The sequence below is a fragment of the Pteropus medius genome, unplaced genomic scaffold, assembly GCF_902729225.1.
Source record: "Pteropus medius unplaced genomic scaffold, Ma_sr-lr_union100, whole genome shotgun sequence".
In the NCBI taxonomy this organism is placed as follows: Eukaryota; Metazoa; Chordata; class Mammalia; order Chiroptera; family Pteropodidae; genus Pteropus; species Pteropus medius.
In genome coordinates, this window is record NW_024352614.1 from 84,147 (window position 1) to 100,078 (window position 15,932).

Below are 15,932 nucleotides of genomic sequence, written 5' to 3' on the forward strand. Positions count from 1 at the left end.
CTGCTCACTATTGAAAAGGTTATTTCCTCTGTAATTCCTCAAGGCACTCTCTGATTCTTAATTTTTGGCTCCATGTGGATTATATCAGGCACTAAGATAAAACAATCCTTTTGTAGACCTGTTTGATAATTTCCTTTTAAATTCTGTTTCCCCACCCCCCCATATTATTGTTATTGCCATTTAAAAAATTTATTTGCATTTTCCTGATAGACATATAATTAACACTGCTATGTCATTTTAGCTTAGGTATGTTTTTTATAAATACCACAATATTTGACATGTTAAATCCTATTTAGAAGCCTTTGTCTTTCAACAAGAAGATGAAACCATTCAAATTTACTGAACTAGATGGTATGTTTGACCTTGCTTTGTCATCATTATTTGGACAAGCTCTTTCATAATGTCCAATGATGAGGCAGCAGCAATGAAGAAAAGAGATTTGTCCCAAACATGGTGGCTTCTGACAGAAGAGGCCGATACGTTCCTTGCTATTCCTTTTTTCTCCCTCTCATTTGCTCTATGAACCAGATAGGAGACTTTCTTTTAGGTGTTTTCATACTTTGGAAGTTAAACATCCAATTTTCGTTCCATTAAAATTTCATTTTGTGTGTGTTTATTGTATATATACACAACACATATATTTAAACCGACTTTAGTGTCAAAATATGTATAGTCTACCCACCCCCTATATAAGTGTAACTATTTTTTCTTGCTTTCTCTCATGTTCTAGTTTTGTGGATATATTTTATAACTTTACAGGTTGTTATTAAATTATGATTGCATTGCAAAAGTTTCACTTTCGAACAATCAGTTCCGTCCTTGTATTTAGTTTTGTAACTTTGTTGAAAATATTTGACCATGCTTTTTTTTAAAAAAAATTTTTTTTACTAGTTTTGTACGTGACTGATATTTCTTTTGCACTTTGTCATTTTCTTTTTTTTGTATGGTTTGATTATGCCCCCGCTGGATTTATTTGTTTTTCTCTTCCCAGAATATATACTTAAGTGGTATAATTTTGGGGTCCTGCTTTTATTTTAATGTATATTTAGGAGGCTCAGCTTGTGAATACAAGCTTGGCACAATAGAATCACTATGTTCTGCAATTTAATGATCTGAAGGATCAATGTGATGTCAATGTACATCAAGTTTTTGCAGGTATTAGAGTTTAATAATTTCCTTTCTGTATTCTTGAAATTTTTTCTTTATCCCAGAATGACAGAAATTTCTTAAATAATGGCTAGATACGAATATATTGTTTTTCCTTCTTAAATTTTTGTTACATGCATTTTGAATCCTAGTACTGTCCTATGCATAACTTCTCTTTTTTTCTTTATCCTTTACTTCTGAATTTTGGGAGACGATTAATTTTTCTCCTTATTCTCTGCTTCAATTTTCTACAATACTCAGTATATTCATCAAAGAATATTTTTAGCTTGACGAATGTGTTTTTCATTCATGTGCAAACATTCCTGATTTCCTACCTATTTAACAGGTGTGTGCAATTGAATCTTGTTAAAAATATGAACAGAATATTTTTTAAAAAATATTTTCCCCATCTCTTGGAACTAATTGTGTTTTGTAAGAGGAAATTTTTCCTGATTTTTCAGATTGGTCTCCTTCACATAATACCCTGTTACTTTGTCATAAGCTCAATGATTTTCTGTTTCCTACTAGATAGAGTTCATCCTTATTGAGTAATGCAAGATAAAGAGGGTACAGTCAGAGAATTTATAGATTATACTTAAAAATTCTCAGAGAAACAGAGAAGTATTTAGATTTACTCGAATTTTACTTTATCAGGTTACAGGTGCTCTGGACTGTTATGCCTAGGGTGGCAAATACGCAGAAGACCACGAGTGGCTTTTCAGTGTTCATCATGGCAGCATAAGTTTAGCCCAGATTCTCTGCCAGGCTCAGCTGCTCAGACTGAGAGTGTGGTCAAGATTCTGATTTGTGCTGAGTAAAGGTAAACATCAAGGACAGGGCCACTGCTCAGTAAACACGTGATGTCTGACATTTTCACAGGGGGCTCTGTTACGGGTTGAATAGGTTTCCTCAAAAAGGTGTGTTGAAGTCCTAACCCCTAAGCCCTGTGAATGTAACCTTGTTAGGAAATAAGGTCTTTGCAGTTGTAATCAAGTCAAGATGAGGTCATTAGGGTGGGCCCTAATCTAATAGGATTGGCGTCCTAATAAAAAGAGAGAACTTTGGACATGGATCCATACGGAGAGCAGAAATGCCACGTGAAGACACAGACACACAGGAAAGATGGCCATGGGAAGACAGAGACAGAAATGGGAGTGATGCTGTCACATGCCATTGAAGGCCTGAGGCTACCAGAAGCTGGAAGAGGCAAGGAGGGTACTTTCCTCTAGACTTTGGAGAGATCATGTCCTGCTGACACCTTAATTTTGGACTTGCAGCTTCCACAACTGTGACAGAATAAAATTCTCTTCTTCTAAGCCACCCAGTCTGTCAGACTTTGTTATGGAAGTCCTAGCAAACTAATTGTACAATTAACTTTAGAATTTGTTTTCTAGCTCATTTGCTCTATGGCCGTCCCTCTCTTCCAGCTATGTCTGCTCTGAGTTAAGGCTGTCGTATGGTTTGATTATGCCCCCGCTCCCAAACACATACACACATTTTCTTTCTTTCTACCAGGTAAGCACTTTAGTTTTCTTGTACGTGCTCTCCAGCAAGATTACAGATTTCCCCCTGAATCTTATCATACATTTGTTCGTTTCGATCAGGAGTTGAACTCTTATATTCAGGCTTTTAAAGAGCAGATAGCAATAGCCTAGTTGTCCTTTCTGATATGTGCCTAGGAGGTAGTATTGCTATTCTGCATATCTTGAACCAAGAGACGTTCCTGCCCACTCACCCGCTATTGCAAGAAAAATTAATTATGGATCCAAACTGGGCATCTGTGTCTATGTGCACCACACCATTCACAGGATCTGGAGGAGTACTACACGCTTTACCTGTAGGAAATAAACAGAAGTTTGGAACAAAGTAGAGTAATCTGAACTTTTTTAGTACATAAGTCCCACCTGACTGTAGCATACTTAAGCAAATACGCAATTCTGATGTTTCCACAGTTTTTGCCTCAAGATCAGCCACTTACTACACTCCATTTTCAAAAAGACTTCCCATCTAGATCTGTCTTGTCTCCACCCAAAATCTCTCGTCAAAATATAAAGGTTATTTATAGCCTATATACTACTAGTATAAAAATTTTCTTTCCACTTGGTTATGCAAACAGTTTCTCTCTCCTTATATTTTGTACCTGTTCTGGAATCATTCATTATTTACTTTCCCATAGGAAATTGTTTTTTTCTTGCAAATATTTCTCAAAACAGTCTTATGAAATAAATATTTCAACCAATAATTAGGGATGACCTATAATGCCAACTCTTACATCTGCCTATATGAACACTTTTGATAAGCAACGTTTTCTCAGCTCTAAAATTTGAAATAGTTGAAAAAGATCCTAAGGATGATTTGACAGACATGGGAAAGCGCCAATGCAGGGTGTACTCACGTTTACAGATATCCTCGGCACTTGACCACGTCAGGTTTTCTAGACACACGATAGAGAATGACTTCCTGTAGTACTCAGGGAGGCATTCATACTTTAAAGATGTCCCAATGGGAAATTCAGATTCATTGGTTTGGACTTTCAACTTAGCAAATTGAAAATGATCTGGGGCATTACAGTAACCTAGAAACCAAGATATCAAGACATCAGATTTAACAAAAAGATACCCAATGCCCTTCTTCTTTCTCTTTCTCTGATTGGGTTCCATGCTGTATCGAAAGAAACTTTTAGTTCTGGAAATATAATGTCCTTGTAACCTTGGAAGGAAAAGTTCCCTTAGCACATATAGCATCTGGAAAGGTATTCTGCTATATCGGCATTTTACTCATAGAATTTACTGTAAAAGACAGCTCCAATTCAATTTTTCACATTTTTATGGAGCAAGAAAGAATGCTCCTGCCCAAGCTCCACCATTCCTGTCTGATTTCCTTGTTCTTCAGTACATCAGAACCCCAGGGGAGGGTTCACAAGCACGAACTGAGAACTCAAGGTATTTCTCGGCACTAGGAAGCAGCAGCCATTAGTTTGGTAGGTCTGATCCGTAAGCCAACCATTTCGACATAAGGAGGAAACAAATAGCATCTCCTTAAAATAACAAGAAACAAACAAACAACACTACAGTTGTCAATATAAGAAAACATTGTTCGAAGCGTATGTTGAATCAAATTCTAGCTTTAGCTGTATTTCCCTTATGGTCTATTAGCTGTATCCTTAAGGAGTAAAAATCTCAGTTTGGATTCAAATCGGATGAACTCAAAGTACATATGTTTGAAAAAATGGAAATCATTTCCACTTGGTTTTGAAAATACCTTCTCTTTAAGCTTCTCTTTCAGCTGTCCTTCACTTCCTTTCCAATTATTTATTTAAATAGTAATGGTTGTACTTGAGCCAATCCCGCACCCAGAGAACTCTGTTATAGAGATTTGCAAACCAATTTCTTGTCTCTTGAACATAATTCAATAATTTTTCTCAATATAAAAGTTTGGCTATTTTCAAGGATTTTCATGAGAAATTCGTCCATCAGTATTGCCTGTTTACTTTTTATCTTAGAGCTTCGCTACTAGCTCTCCTCGTTTCTGGGTCAAGGAGTCCCCAATTATGACTAAAAGTTTTCATCGAAGGCCAAATCCCACACGGAGATGGCCTGGCAGCAGATCTCTAGTCTAAAAATCTAGCTGATGAAACTAGGCTTTCCATCTCAGAAAGGGTTCTGATGAAAAAAATTATAAAATATAAGGAAAGATTACCTCTCACTATTGATTCAGTAAATCTGGATTAGGTCTCTACATTGGTAAATAGGATCATAGGTGCACCCCAAGCCGAAGCCAGGGTGTTGGAGTAGGAGAGTGAGGACAAAAATGACTCCTAATTGACTAGCACTTGGTCCTTTACCTTTTGGAATTGTTCTTTTCTCTCAGAGTTCCCCAGCAGTCACTATGTGATGTCAGGACTAGGGTCCCTTTTACAAATTTACTTTCTCTTTCCCATCTTCACTTTCTGAGGGTGGATGTCTTAGGGGAGTTTGGTGTTTTAAGGAGACTTCTCCAGACCTTAGAAATACACATTCTCTTCATTTAGCATTTTCTCTTGAGTTCATATATGTCTTGGCTTTTTCTTTCTACCACAGTGGGAAGACTTCGATAGCTAAAATTAACGTGGGCTAAGAAGTACGCCTTATTTTAATTTACATCTTAGTCCAAACTGGCCAAAGAAATCTTCGTGGTTCATCTACAGTGAAACATAGCTTTCATACAGAATGCACAGGGGTCCCAGGCCAAAAAGATACTTAAAAGCTATTTTGCCTAGCTTTGTTCTCTACTGGCCTATGCTTTCCTCCAAAACCTGTGAAGATGGTATCACTGTTGGTTAAGGTTCATAGGTATTTGCTTTCAACTCCTATGCTTTGAAAACATTTTCCTTTCAATCTTAGTGAGAATTAGAACCATCACCCACCCACGCCCTCTCTTTTCATCAGCCTTCTAGCCGCAAAAGTTGTCAGAATTGTATATGTCGACATATCTTAAAACCATTTATTCCAGGTGAAGCGGGGAGGGCAGAGGTAGATAGGGGTAAAAGAGGTCAAATATTTGGTGATGGAAGGAAATCTGACTTCGGGTGGCGAACACACAATGCAGAATATACATATGGCATACTGTTGAATTATACACTTGAAACTTACTTGATTTTATGAATGTCACCCCAATAATTTTTAATAAAAAAATCACTAATCACTGATTTGGCACTTAATTGTGTCAAGTGCATAAATAAACATAAAACTGTCATTGAAAAAATGTGGAAGTTCTGCTTTAAATATTCTGAAGTCATTTGGAATGTGGGGTAGTGTGCACTCACCTGGAAGTCCACAGCGAGGGGCAGGGCTGCTCCAGATCCCATTCCCTTGACTGTCACTTGTGCAGCGGATGGTGCTCTCCCCAGAGAGGTTGAAGGTCACCCCTCTGTCTGGGTGGTGGTCACATGTGTAAGTTACTTCTTTCCCAAAAGTAAAGACTTCCAGAGGTTTTCCTGTGTGTCTTCCATTCAGGATATCTGGAGGATTTGGACACAGGATTTCTGGAAAGAAGGCAAGAGCTCTAAGTTTCACTGAGGAGTTTTCACCAGAGGTATTCTACAGTCATAGGTGCTATGATTGGTGCTACCTAAAAAACAGTTATGGCACTATACCTTTGGTGGAGGCCTTTGATGAGATGGACTAAACAAAACGAGACCTTAATTGTGTGTTTTATTGAAAAAGTACAAAAGAAATGTGCTGATCTTGACTCTTCCAGGTAGTTAAATTTTCCAGAAAATAAAATCTTAATATCCTTAGATAAGCACTGAAACTTTTAAGGAAGAAAAGTAACCATTCGGTGGGTAACTCATTCATTTGCTCAATAAATATTAGTTGAGTACTTATTTTGGGTTGGCCACTCATCAGGGCCTGGGTATATAGTGGTAGAGAGCACAGATAAAGTCATTGTCCTCCAAGGAGCTCAAATTCTCGGTAAGTATTTCTATCATGTATTCCACGCACAGTAATCACCTTAAAGATATGAAAACTTTCCTTGATAACTTATTGATACTGGCCATCAGTCTGGATTATGATAGTAGTGCTGACACAATGAATCGAAACTCTAGTGATTAGAACTGCATTGTTTATTAAAATGTACGGATTTATGTTTTATTTTTCTTCTTTGCTTTTTGTCAGGCCTCAAATTTTTACTTCTATCCAGTATCTGCTTGTCTATTTAAAACAGTCCCTTCCTCACTTCTAACTGGCATTTCTACCTTGGCTTGGGGTTTGGAAGAAAATACATCAACTAGTAAGAGTCATGAAAAATAAGAAAATCCAATCAATAACTGAACTATAATGCGTGCCAGTAGGACAGCCACCTGTCATGTTACATCTAGGAACACTGTGTTTCTTGTATAGCAGTAGTCTATATATAAGTATGTTCTCATAAGTGTTACTATTAAAAGCACATTATGATGTCCGAGTAGATTTCTAGCAACATAAACATTGTAGTAAAATTGGATTGTTTCAAAAATATGTATTTTCCAACCGTTAGGATCAAGAGATGAAGCAAAGTCCTGTCTTTCACGGGGGAAAATATAAATGGATAGACTAGGAGAAATTACTAGTGATGCTGCACATAGGAGACTCATTTTTTTAATCAGCTATTTTTTTCTAAATTTTTCAGCATAATTAATTTAGGTACATGTTTTGAGAGCTTAAGGAGTCTTGTAGTGCTTACCCTGAAAATGTTGCTCCCCACTTTTCCCTCATTCCTGAATGACTCTGATCCATCATTTCTATAACATTTATTTGTTTATCGTTTTTCCTGACCATCTGCCCACTTCAATATAAATAACATGGGGACAGGGAATTAACTTATCTTGTTAACTGCTATACCACAAGTGAATAGAAGAACATCAAACACATAGTATGTGCTCAGTAAATAATCGATTGAATGAATGAATGTTTCACATTTATATACTAGCAAATAGAAAACTTGTAGAAAGATTGCACCTTGCTGGTAGGAAAAAAAATACAAGAAAGATGGAAAGAAGGAAGGAAAAAAAGAAAGAAGAAAGGAAGACAGGAAAGAGGGAAGGAAAGAAGGAAGGAAGGAAGGAAGGAAGGAAGGAAGGAAGGAAGGAAGAAAGGAAGGAAGGAAGAAGAAAAGCTTCACATTATCTAATCTCTCCTGACCTAGAGGCAAACTACTGCAGTACTCATTACATAGAACACAGAATTCAAATAACAGAGACCGAGCCAATGGTTCCCCAAACACATAATGCACATTGAAGTGCACAAAACCAAATTGATCACAAATAAATACTATTACAATGGCAACAACTTCTCAATAATTCAGATTAGAAAATACGAGAACAACAACAGGGGAAGCTACAGGTCAAAGTACACAACAGATTAAGGCGTGAGTTTGGCCTAAAGTGTCCTTCCTTCTACTCACGTTCACAAACAGGAGCACTGCTGTTCCAAAGGATTTCCATTCCAACCAAGACACAATGACTGGCAGAATTGCCTTTTAACTGGAATCTAAAGAGGAAAATGGTAGTGAATAGGTAAGACGTTTCAGCCCAAATGCCATTAGTTTGCAATCTTGGGCCCTGCAAAATCTCAACATTTTGAGGACCTGAAATCAACAGGAAGCAGAGGTTCAGAGGCCATGTCGCTCTGACGAAGTCACAGCTTCCTTTAAGGTAGGACGGTAAAGCACAGTAACTTGGTCACATAATACATAGTCCCAGCCTGTGTTGAAGAAAGCAGTCATAGTATAACTGTCATCTCCTTGACACTGGACTCAGACCCAGAGAACGGATTCTCTAGCTGATCATCCTATGATTGACATGATAAATCTACTTATTGTATTATGGGAAACCCAGTCTTCTAATGTAACATTCTCCTAAGGCTGACACTGGAACAACAAGTAAAACGGCACCCAGTTTGGACTGCAAAAACAGAGAATAACTAGAGAAGGAACAAAGATTGTTCTTTTGCCTCTGCATTTGTGATGGTTGTGAAGATGGCTCAAACAGCATGTTGGGCTATTGAAGAGCAAATTCATGCTTGATGCTTCCTGTGTAGAGACGTGCAAACCATGAAGAGCACTAGATTCACATAAACAGGTTAATAACCTTACCGAAACACTAACCTCAGCCCCCATGATCCTAATTCAAAACCCTTAGCCCATTACTAACTAGAAGATATATAATTGGTTAAGAAATTATTATTTTCGAACTTTTACTTCTATTATAAATCTAACTTCTGGGCTCTTCAAATTACTCTTATTCTTTTCCGCTTGGAAGATATGATGTTTTTCACTTAATGTGTCACCTATATGTATTCATAACCAGTAGTCATATTGGTCTTGGAACTTTCCATTTAATACGTGTCCCAGTTTTTCCTTCATGTGTCATATTATTAGTTCTATTTGCTTTATACTCTTACTTCCCATATATACTTCCAAAATTTAATGTCCCTGAATTTTTTTTTACCCACACCTTCCCTTTTTGAATTAACTTCTAACTTTGATTTCTGTGTCCAGTGGGCCAGGGAAATTCATACTCACCCTTCGTTACAGAAGAAGGACACTTTTGCCCCAAGCTCCAGATTAAGTGGAAAGAGCACACGGCCATTAGGGAGTTGGTCTAGGAAGTTATCACACGATTTCACTGGAGTAAAAGAAAAACAAACAGAAATAACACTGGCATGTGGAGAATAGCCACAAAAGGTAAAAATGTCAAACCAGACGACAGTGTAGGCACCTGTACACCTGGGGGCTGCTGGGCTCCAGTCTCCTTGGGGTGTACAGCGCAGAGAAGCAGCCCCTCGGAGATCGTAGCCCGGTTCACAGCTGTAGAACACTTCCTGTCCGGGGGAAAAGTCCTCCTCGTTGCTCAGAGTGTGCTTACCATGCAGAATTTCTGGAGGTGGCTGACATACTTGGAAAAGAGAACCACGTGTTGTTAGTTGTGTGAAAATAACTTTTCCTCGGTGCTAAATTGGCGAACAGAATCATAACTATGAGTCTATATGCTATATAAATCGGGTAGACTAACACCCTCATTATATTATCGGCAAAATTAGAGAGGGAGAGAAAGACAGACAGACAGAGACACAGAGAGACACAGAGAGAGGAAGTGGCTAGCCCAAAGCCACGGAACTGATACACTGCAGAACTGTGACCAAAACTGAGATCTCCTTGATTCCACTGTCTGTCATCTAAAGTACTCACCTAAGATTACACAGCAGATAGTTCTCTTTTAGAATACTTTCTATTACTGGCCACCTGGTACACAATTGTTAAGATTGAAGGAGTTTTATAACTTCGAACTACCTTCTGAAAAGGCATTGTCAATTAATTATCCACATTTTAGGCAATAAGGAATATTGTGCCCAAGTCTCATCTAATTGATTTGCCAATCACCAATCACACCCTAGTGCACCAAACAGAATTCAATATCTCTTCTCGCCCCCTTGCAACTCCTCTCTCAGTGGTCACCTGACATGGGTTGGAAGAGAACTATGAGTTTCCTCTCTACACTCTGTATATCAAGGTGTTGCTCAAATATTCATTTTATTTCAATGAAAAGATCTGCAACCACTGAACGACATCTTCTTAAAAAAAGCTACAGTCCTCCTAATGAGAGTGCATATTGCATATAGCATATTGTAACTGAGTCTGTGATGATCTTTTTAAACAGTTGGTTTGAACTCAGGATCAGAATGCACTCGAGTCTCAACTAAATTTTATAAAATTGTAGTAAAACTTAAAATAATTTCCTTTTGGCTTAGAGCAGGTCAGTTCCCCTCTTTGGACTTGGGCTTTCTCAAGCATAACAGGGGGGACTGGACTAGAACAGATGACCCCCTCGAGGACTTTGTAAATACTCTGATATTAAAACGCCTATGTTCAGGGCTCATTACCCACTGCCTCCCTTGATTGATAAATGCACAATGATGTGATTTTTAAGTGCTGTGTTGCTTAAATTTCTATCGACAAAGCCAACACCTCTGCATTGTCTTTGATTCTTGGGGCTGGAAGCCTGCACACTACAACTCTTTATCTTCCTGGCCATCTGGGTTCTGGTTAAGCTCTGTCAATATTTGGCATATGTAACGAACTAAAAGGGGGGAGATAATAAAAGCCATTCTTCCTCTAGAGGAGGCTCAGGAAATGGCAGTGTCGATGGCTCTTGCTTAGCAGCGGCAACTTCACTTCTAGCAATACCATGATTTTGGCTCCAGCCGTCTCAGCCATATACTGGCAGCAGTGGCAGCTCCTGCATCTTTAGGGGCATTAGAAGAGATGCTTGTGCTCTCTGTGACAGTTTCAGGAGTGAGTGTGCATGCCTGTGCCCTAGACCTGGAAGAACGGCAGCTTCTCGCTCTCTGGTAACACTGCCTTCCTCCTTTTGCTCTAACTGCCCCTCCAACATCCTTGTATCTTGTCATGGACACTAAGTTTCTCACTCCTTGAAACATCTAGAGTGGTTTTTGATGTCGACGGGTCTGGAGTCAGGCAGACTTGTGTTCCAGTCTTCAGTCTGGAAGTTAGTATCTGTTTAATCTTGGCAAGTTATCTAACCTTTCTAAGACTGATTTTATCTGTAAAACATGGAAAAAGTAGTAATGACTACCTTATACCTTTGTTTTCAGCATTAAATAAGTGCTCACATAGCCTGTGTTATGTTAACTGACCAGGGAATTGACTCAGCACATGTTAGCAATTATCGTACTCCCAAGTAACTGATTGATGATGGAGTATGGAAGTAGTGATGTGTACAGAGAACTTCTGTTTACAAGAATCCGGAGGACACAATTCATATTCTGTGTCCAGATTGAGCTCTGCTTCCCCATTTATCACACACACATGCACATACACACTTACACACACCTTCTTTATATCGTGTTCTCTCCCAAGAAAATTTACTCAGTCACACTGCTCACTACACATCTTTCCACCAGAACAAATGCTGACCTCCTTATCCTCCTAAAACTCATGCCCTCTGTAGGCCCCTTCAAGGCCTCAGTCAGACTCACCCCTGGAGCAGCTGGGCAACCCCGGTTCCCATTTATTTTGGGCTTGGCATCGCACACTGGAGGGTCCTTTCATGACAAAGCCAGCCTGACACCTAAACCTCACAACTTCATTTAAGGAAAACAAGCTTCTGTTCTCAGACACCCTTATTCCATTTTCGACGTCTGGGGGCGTGCATTTGTTGGGTACGATGCACTGAGGGGGAGGTCCGCTCCAGATGCCGACTCGGTTGTCTTTGCTGGTGCAGTGTATCGATGCCTTGCCCACAAGGTCGAACAGCTTTTTCCCTCTCTGTCCAAGTTTGCAGCGGTAGGTCACCACTGCTCCATAATGAAAATACTCTCTGTTGAAGAAATCTCCATTAGCAATGGCTGGCGGCGGCTTACAAAGAATACCTGGGAAAAGGGACAACAACTTAAACAATAGTGAATTAAAATAACTAGTGAGAGAAATCCATTGTCACTAAGTTGTAAGTGTTTTTACATTTATTATTTCTTTTTAATCTTTGCTAACATGTAGATTAAGTTTTACAAAGTTGTAATTTAGGTGAGCATAATAGCCTGTGTTCCGCCTTTTCTACTTCTATTATTTCCTCTAAACATCTGTATTTATTAATTCAATTCACATTCTTTTCATTGTAAATAACTCTTTGATTAGAGAGTTATATCATAGTTCACTTGGTTTTCTCCTTACTCTTTTCCATGTGCCTTTTTAATTTTCATTTTTGTTATTAACTGAATATAGCTTTAAAAATATTTTTAAAAAACCCTTGCTAAGTAAAAGGTGTGAGGGAAGAGAGACAACACAGATGTACAACAGTAGTAAATTTAATTTGAATATATTTGTATATATGTGAATATTCATGAAACTATAGACTACTGTATGTTAAACATTTTGAAAATCTAAATTATATAAATAAAAATACAATATACCAATATTCATTCTAAAAGGTATGGAAATTTAGCAAAGGGGAGAGGCAGGGAGGAGGAAGTAAGGAGGAAGGAGAGACGAAAAAAGAGGGAGAAAGGGAAAGGGAGGAAAATGAAAGATAATTATCTAGTGGTTTCATATAATGTCATTCAGGCTAAACCAGCACTAGGTTTCCCAGACTTACTTTGCCTGTGCGGCTCTAGGTTAAGGTTAGAGCTTGAGAAATTGGCATAGAATTCGGGAGGTAGAAGTGAAGAAACAGCCAATCCCTTCTGAAGGCCATCCTTGGTTTGAGGTGGCAAGGGGACAGATGTGGAGCAGCTGTGGATTTCAGTTTGTTGCTACTCTCCCTATTTTTGCCTCCAGCTCTCCTCACATGCTGGTCCTGCTCACCTACAGTGATTCCAAACCAGTCTCAGGTGTGTCACTGTAGACTTACAGAAGCGGCAGCCATGAAGAGCCAACAGTCCTTTGAACAGCTTTCTCCACCAACCCTCTCCACCATTCTACTCCCGCAGCCAGATGTGCTTAGCTTCTTGAAAGCACCAACTTCCAGGCACGTGGTTAGTGATTTTTCTGATCTTTTTAGAGCAGCTCCTCACACAACAGGGTCTAACTCCATAACAAATTTCTTATTTCATAACACTGATAGTAATTCTGCTTCCATATTTGGACCAAAATTTATCCCACACAATTAGTTGATGGCACGCAGGTAACACATTTTAAATGTTAAATCAAACTATATTCAGAGCTTGAAACATGCTGATCAGCCCTACAGCCAGACCACAAGGAAACCTGCAGAACAAAGGAATATTTCTGCTGGGATTGCTAACAGACCATTTCCCCACACCAGGAAGGGAAAACAAGAAAACAGAGACTTTAGGTCTTGCCCTACACAAGATAAAATCATTCATTCCTTACAGCTAAAGTCATGGGGAACCTGTGGATCAAAGGCTGGGAATTGCCAGCAGGCTATCATGCTACATATTCTTATCTTTGCACGATGTACGTCTATATCATCAAAGGAAGATGGGAAAGCAAAGTCTTTAAACCGTAATTCAGAGAAACTAAAGAATGATACGTAAACTTGATTCCTGAACACTTGAACACTTGGGATTTCTCTCAGTGTCCTTACTCTGTCCCTCTCACTGTCACTGTCTCTGTCTCTCTCGGTGTCCCTCTGAGTCTTTCTCAGATTCTCTCACTCTCTGACTCTGAGAGGAGTCCACGCTCTGTCTGTGGAGTGTTACCCCTTCTCTAATAAACTTTTCTTTTGACTCTAACTCTGGCGTGCGTTTAAATTCTTTCTTGTGCTCAAAGAACCCTCTCTCTTGGTGCAGGCCCACTTGGGGGAAATTTGCCCTTCCCTGAATCACAGGGACAAAAAATCATAGCTACCACCTATAGACATAAGCAATAGGAACAAGGCTTTGAGCGACCAAGTGGTTGCTGTCTTAGACCATTTTAAGAAAGGCACATAAAGGCGTTGGTTGTTTCCTTCTAAATGTACCGTAGAACTTAAGAGAATGAAAATCATGAGTTCGAAGTTTTAAATTCTTGCTCAAAGTCTGGATCTAAAAGCTTCTATATCTGCCCTAAAAGAAACACTTATGTTCTGTAGCCATAGAGCCAAGATTCCTGAAAAACAAATCCAACATCTAATCTCGTGGCCGAATTCCAATGCAAATTGAAGTCTCGATTTCTTCACAGGGTTTCTTACGCTAAAATTGTAGCACTGATTGTAAGAGGACTCTGAAAACTGAATGGAGATATATAGACAGATCCAAATGAAGTTGAATACCTTGAACCTGGAAATTCAGCTGAGCCTCTTTTGCTAGAAGCATCACTTCCTCCTCTGTCTGAGGAGGTCGTATCTCCCTGCATGAAGAAACTATAATGGCCTCTGCTGAAGGTAGCTTCCCTGATAAGGTTGCCAGAGGAAATATGGGTAGTCCCATTAAATTTGAATTTCAGCAAAATAACAACAAATTTATAAGTACATCCGCAAATCGCATGGCACATATTTATACTGAAAAAATATTTGTTGCTTATCAGAAATTCAAATTTAACAGGAATCTTGTATTCTTATTTACTAAATCTGACAATGCAAATTGCAAGGACGGATGTTGTCCTTAGAACCTACTCCTACCACTTCACATCCTTTCTAGTCCCTTGGCCAGATTTAGGTCCTGACAGAACTAGGGGGTGGAGTGGGGAGAATAAAAATTATAACCTGTGGAATAGTGCAAAATGCAACAAAAAACGAGTTAGTTTGAGTGTGGCCTATAATGGAATTGAAACACCAGCATTTTATTAATGTACAGCAGAGGGAGCAATCCTGTGGCTTAGATTTAGAAACTGAGAATGCTAGAGCAGAGTTATTATGTCAGACATGTTCATCCACTCCTTAAGTCCATGGGAGCGGGGGATTGGGGTTGAAAGAGCGATCTTTCCCCCAATACTTTGAGAAATACATTCGTGCAGTAGTTTCAGCATCTTTGAAGAGCTCTGTGATGGCTATTCTCTGTAGGCCAGGAATAACAGTGGGAATCACTGCTATTGAACTGGGTTCCCTGAATTCAAGGGGCATGAAAGGAACTCAAGATGGCAGAGACCAAGTGGCAGCACTTAATTGCCAGAGACTATTAAAACAGAAATCAGAATGATTTGTCTGCAGAGATCTTTGACATCAGTTAATTAATCATGGAATCTCAAAAAGTGAAGTAGATTAATAATGGACTAAAATGTTATTTGATTTGTATAAGCAGATAAGATCTAGGTCTAGTGACTAGAAGTCTGACTTGAAACACTGCAAAAGAGTTGTGATTATTCATTGGCCAATTCCAAGACTTGAGAACTAGATTGCAGACACAGAGGAGCTTGAATAAAAGGGGGATTGGATCTTCTTGAGGAAGTACCTGCTACACAGCCAAAACGTATATGTAAGTTTGCCTCCTAACCTTCACCAAGGAGGCTTAAAGCCATTTACCAGGTTTGGATATAGAAAAGGTTACAGAATTAGAGATAAAGATGAAATTATAGAAATAGTTATAGATATATTATCTTTTAATAAAATCAGATCTTACCATACATATTATGTGATCTGACTTTTCTTTACATGAAATGTATACAGTAAACATCTCTGTATGTCATTAAGTGCTTCTTCATGATATCTTTCTTTTACAGCTTAATAATATTCCAAAGTATGGATGTATTTATTATAATTCTGCATGGCTGTTTTATGTTTCTCAGAGAATTTTTTGTTTTTTTTGTTTTTTTAGGTGAGGCAACCTTTGCTTGACTTCACAGATTGCAAGGATCTTGTCAGTTTACAATCCCTT

General features: G+C 38.7%; 1 protein-coding gene across 1 annotated transcript in view; it reads right to left on the reverse strand.

The window, feature by feature from the left end:
* LOC120589495 (complement receptor type 2-like) overlaps positions 1 to 15,932 on the reverse strand; it is a 124,281-nt gene that overhangs the window by 35,416 nt on the left and 72,933 nt on the right. Inside the window, exons 22-28 of the mRNA XM_039847009.1 lie at positions 11,664 to 12,056; positions 9,386 to 9,562; positions 9,190 to 9,292; positions 8,071 to 8,156; positions 5,951 to 6,169; positions 3,542 to 3,721; positions 2,882 to 2,981 (exon numbers count right to left, since the gene is read on the reverse strand). Of these exons, the coding sequence (XP_039702943.1) occupies positions 2,882 to 2,981; positions 3,542 to 3,721; positions 5,951 to 6,169; positions 8,071 to 8,156; positions 9,190 to 9,292; positions 9,386 to 9,562; positions 11,664 to 12,056 (1,258 nt within the window). The remainder of the gene's footprint in view (positions 1 to 2,881; positions 2,982 to 3,541; positions 3,722 to 5,950; positions 6,170 to 8,070; positions 8,157 to 9,189; positions 9,293 to 9,385; positions 9,563 to 11,663; positions 12,057 to 15,932) is intronic.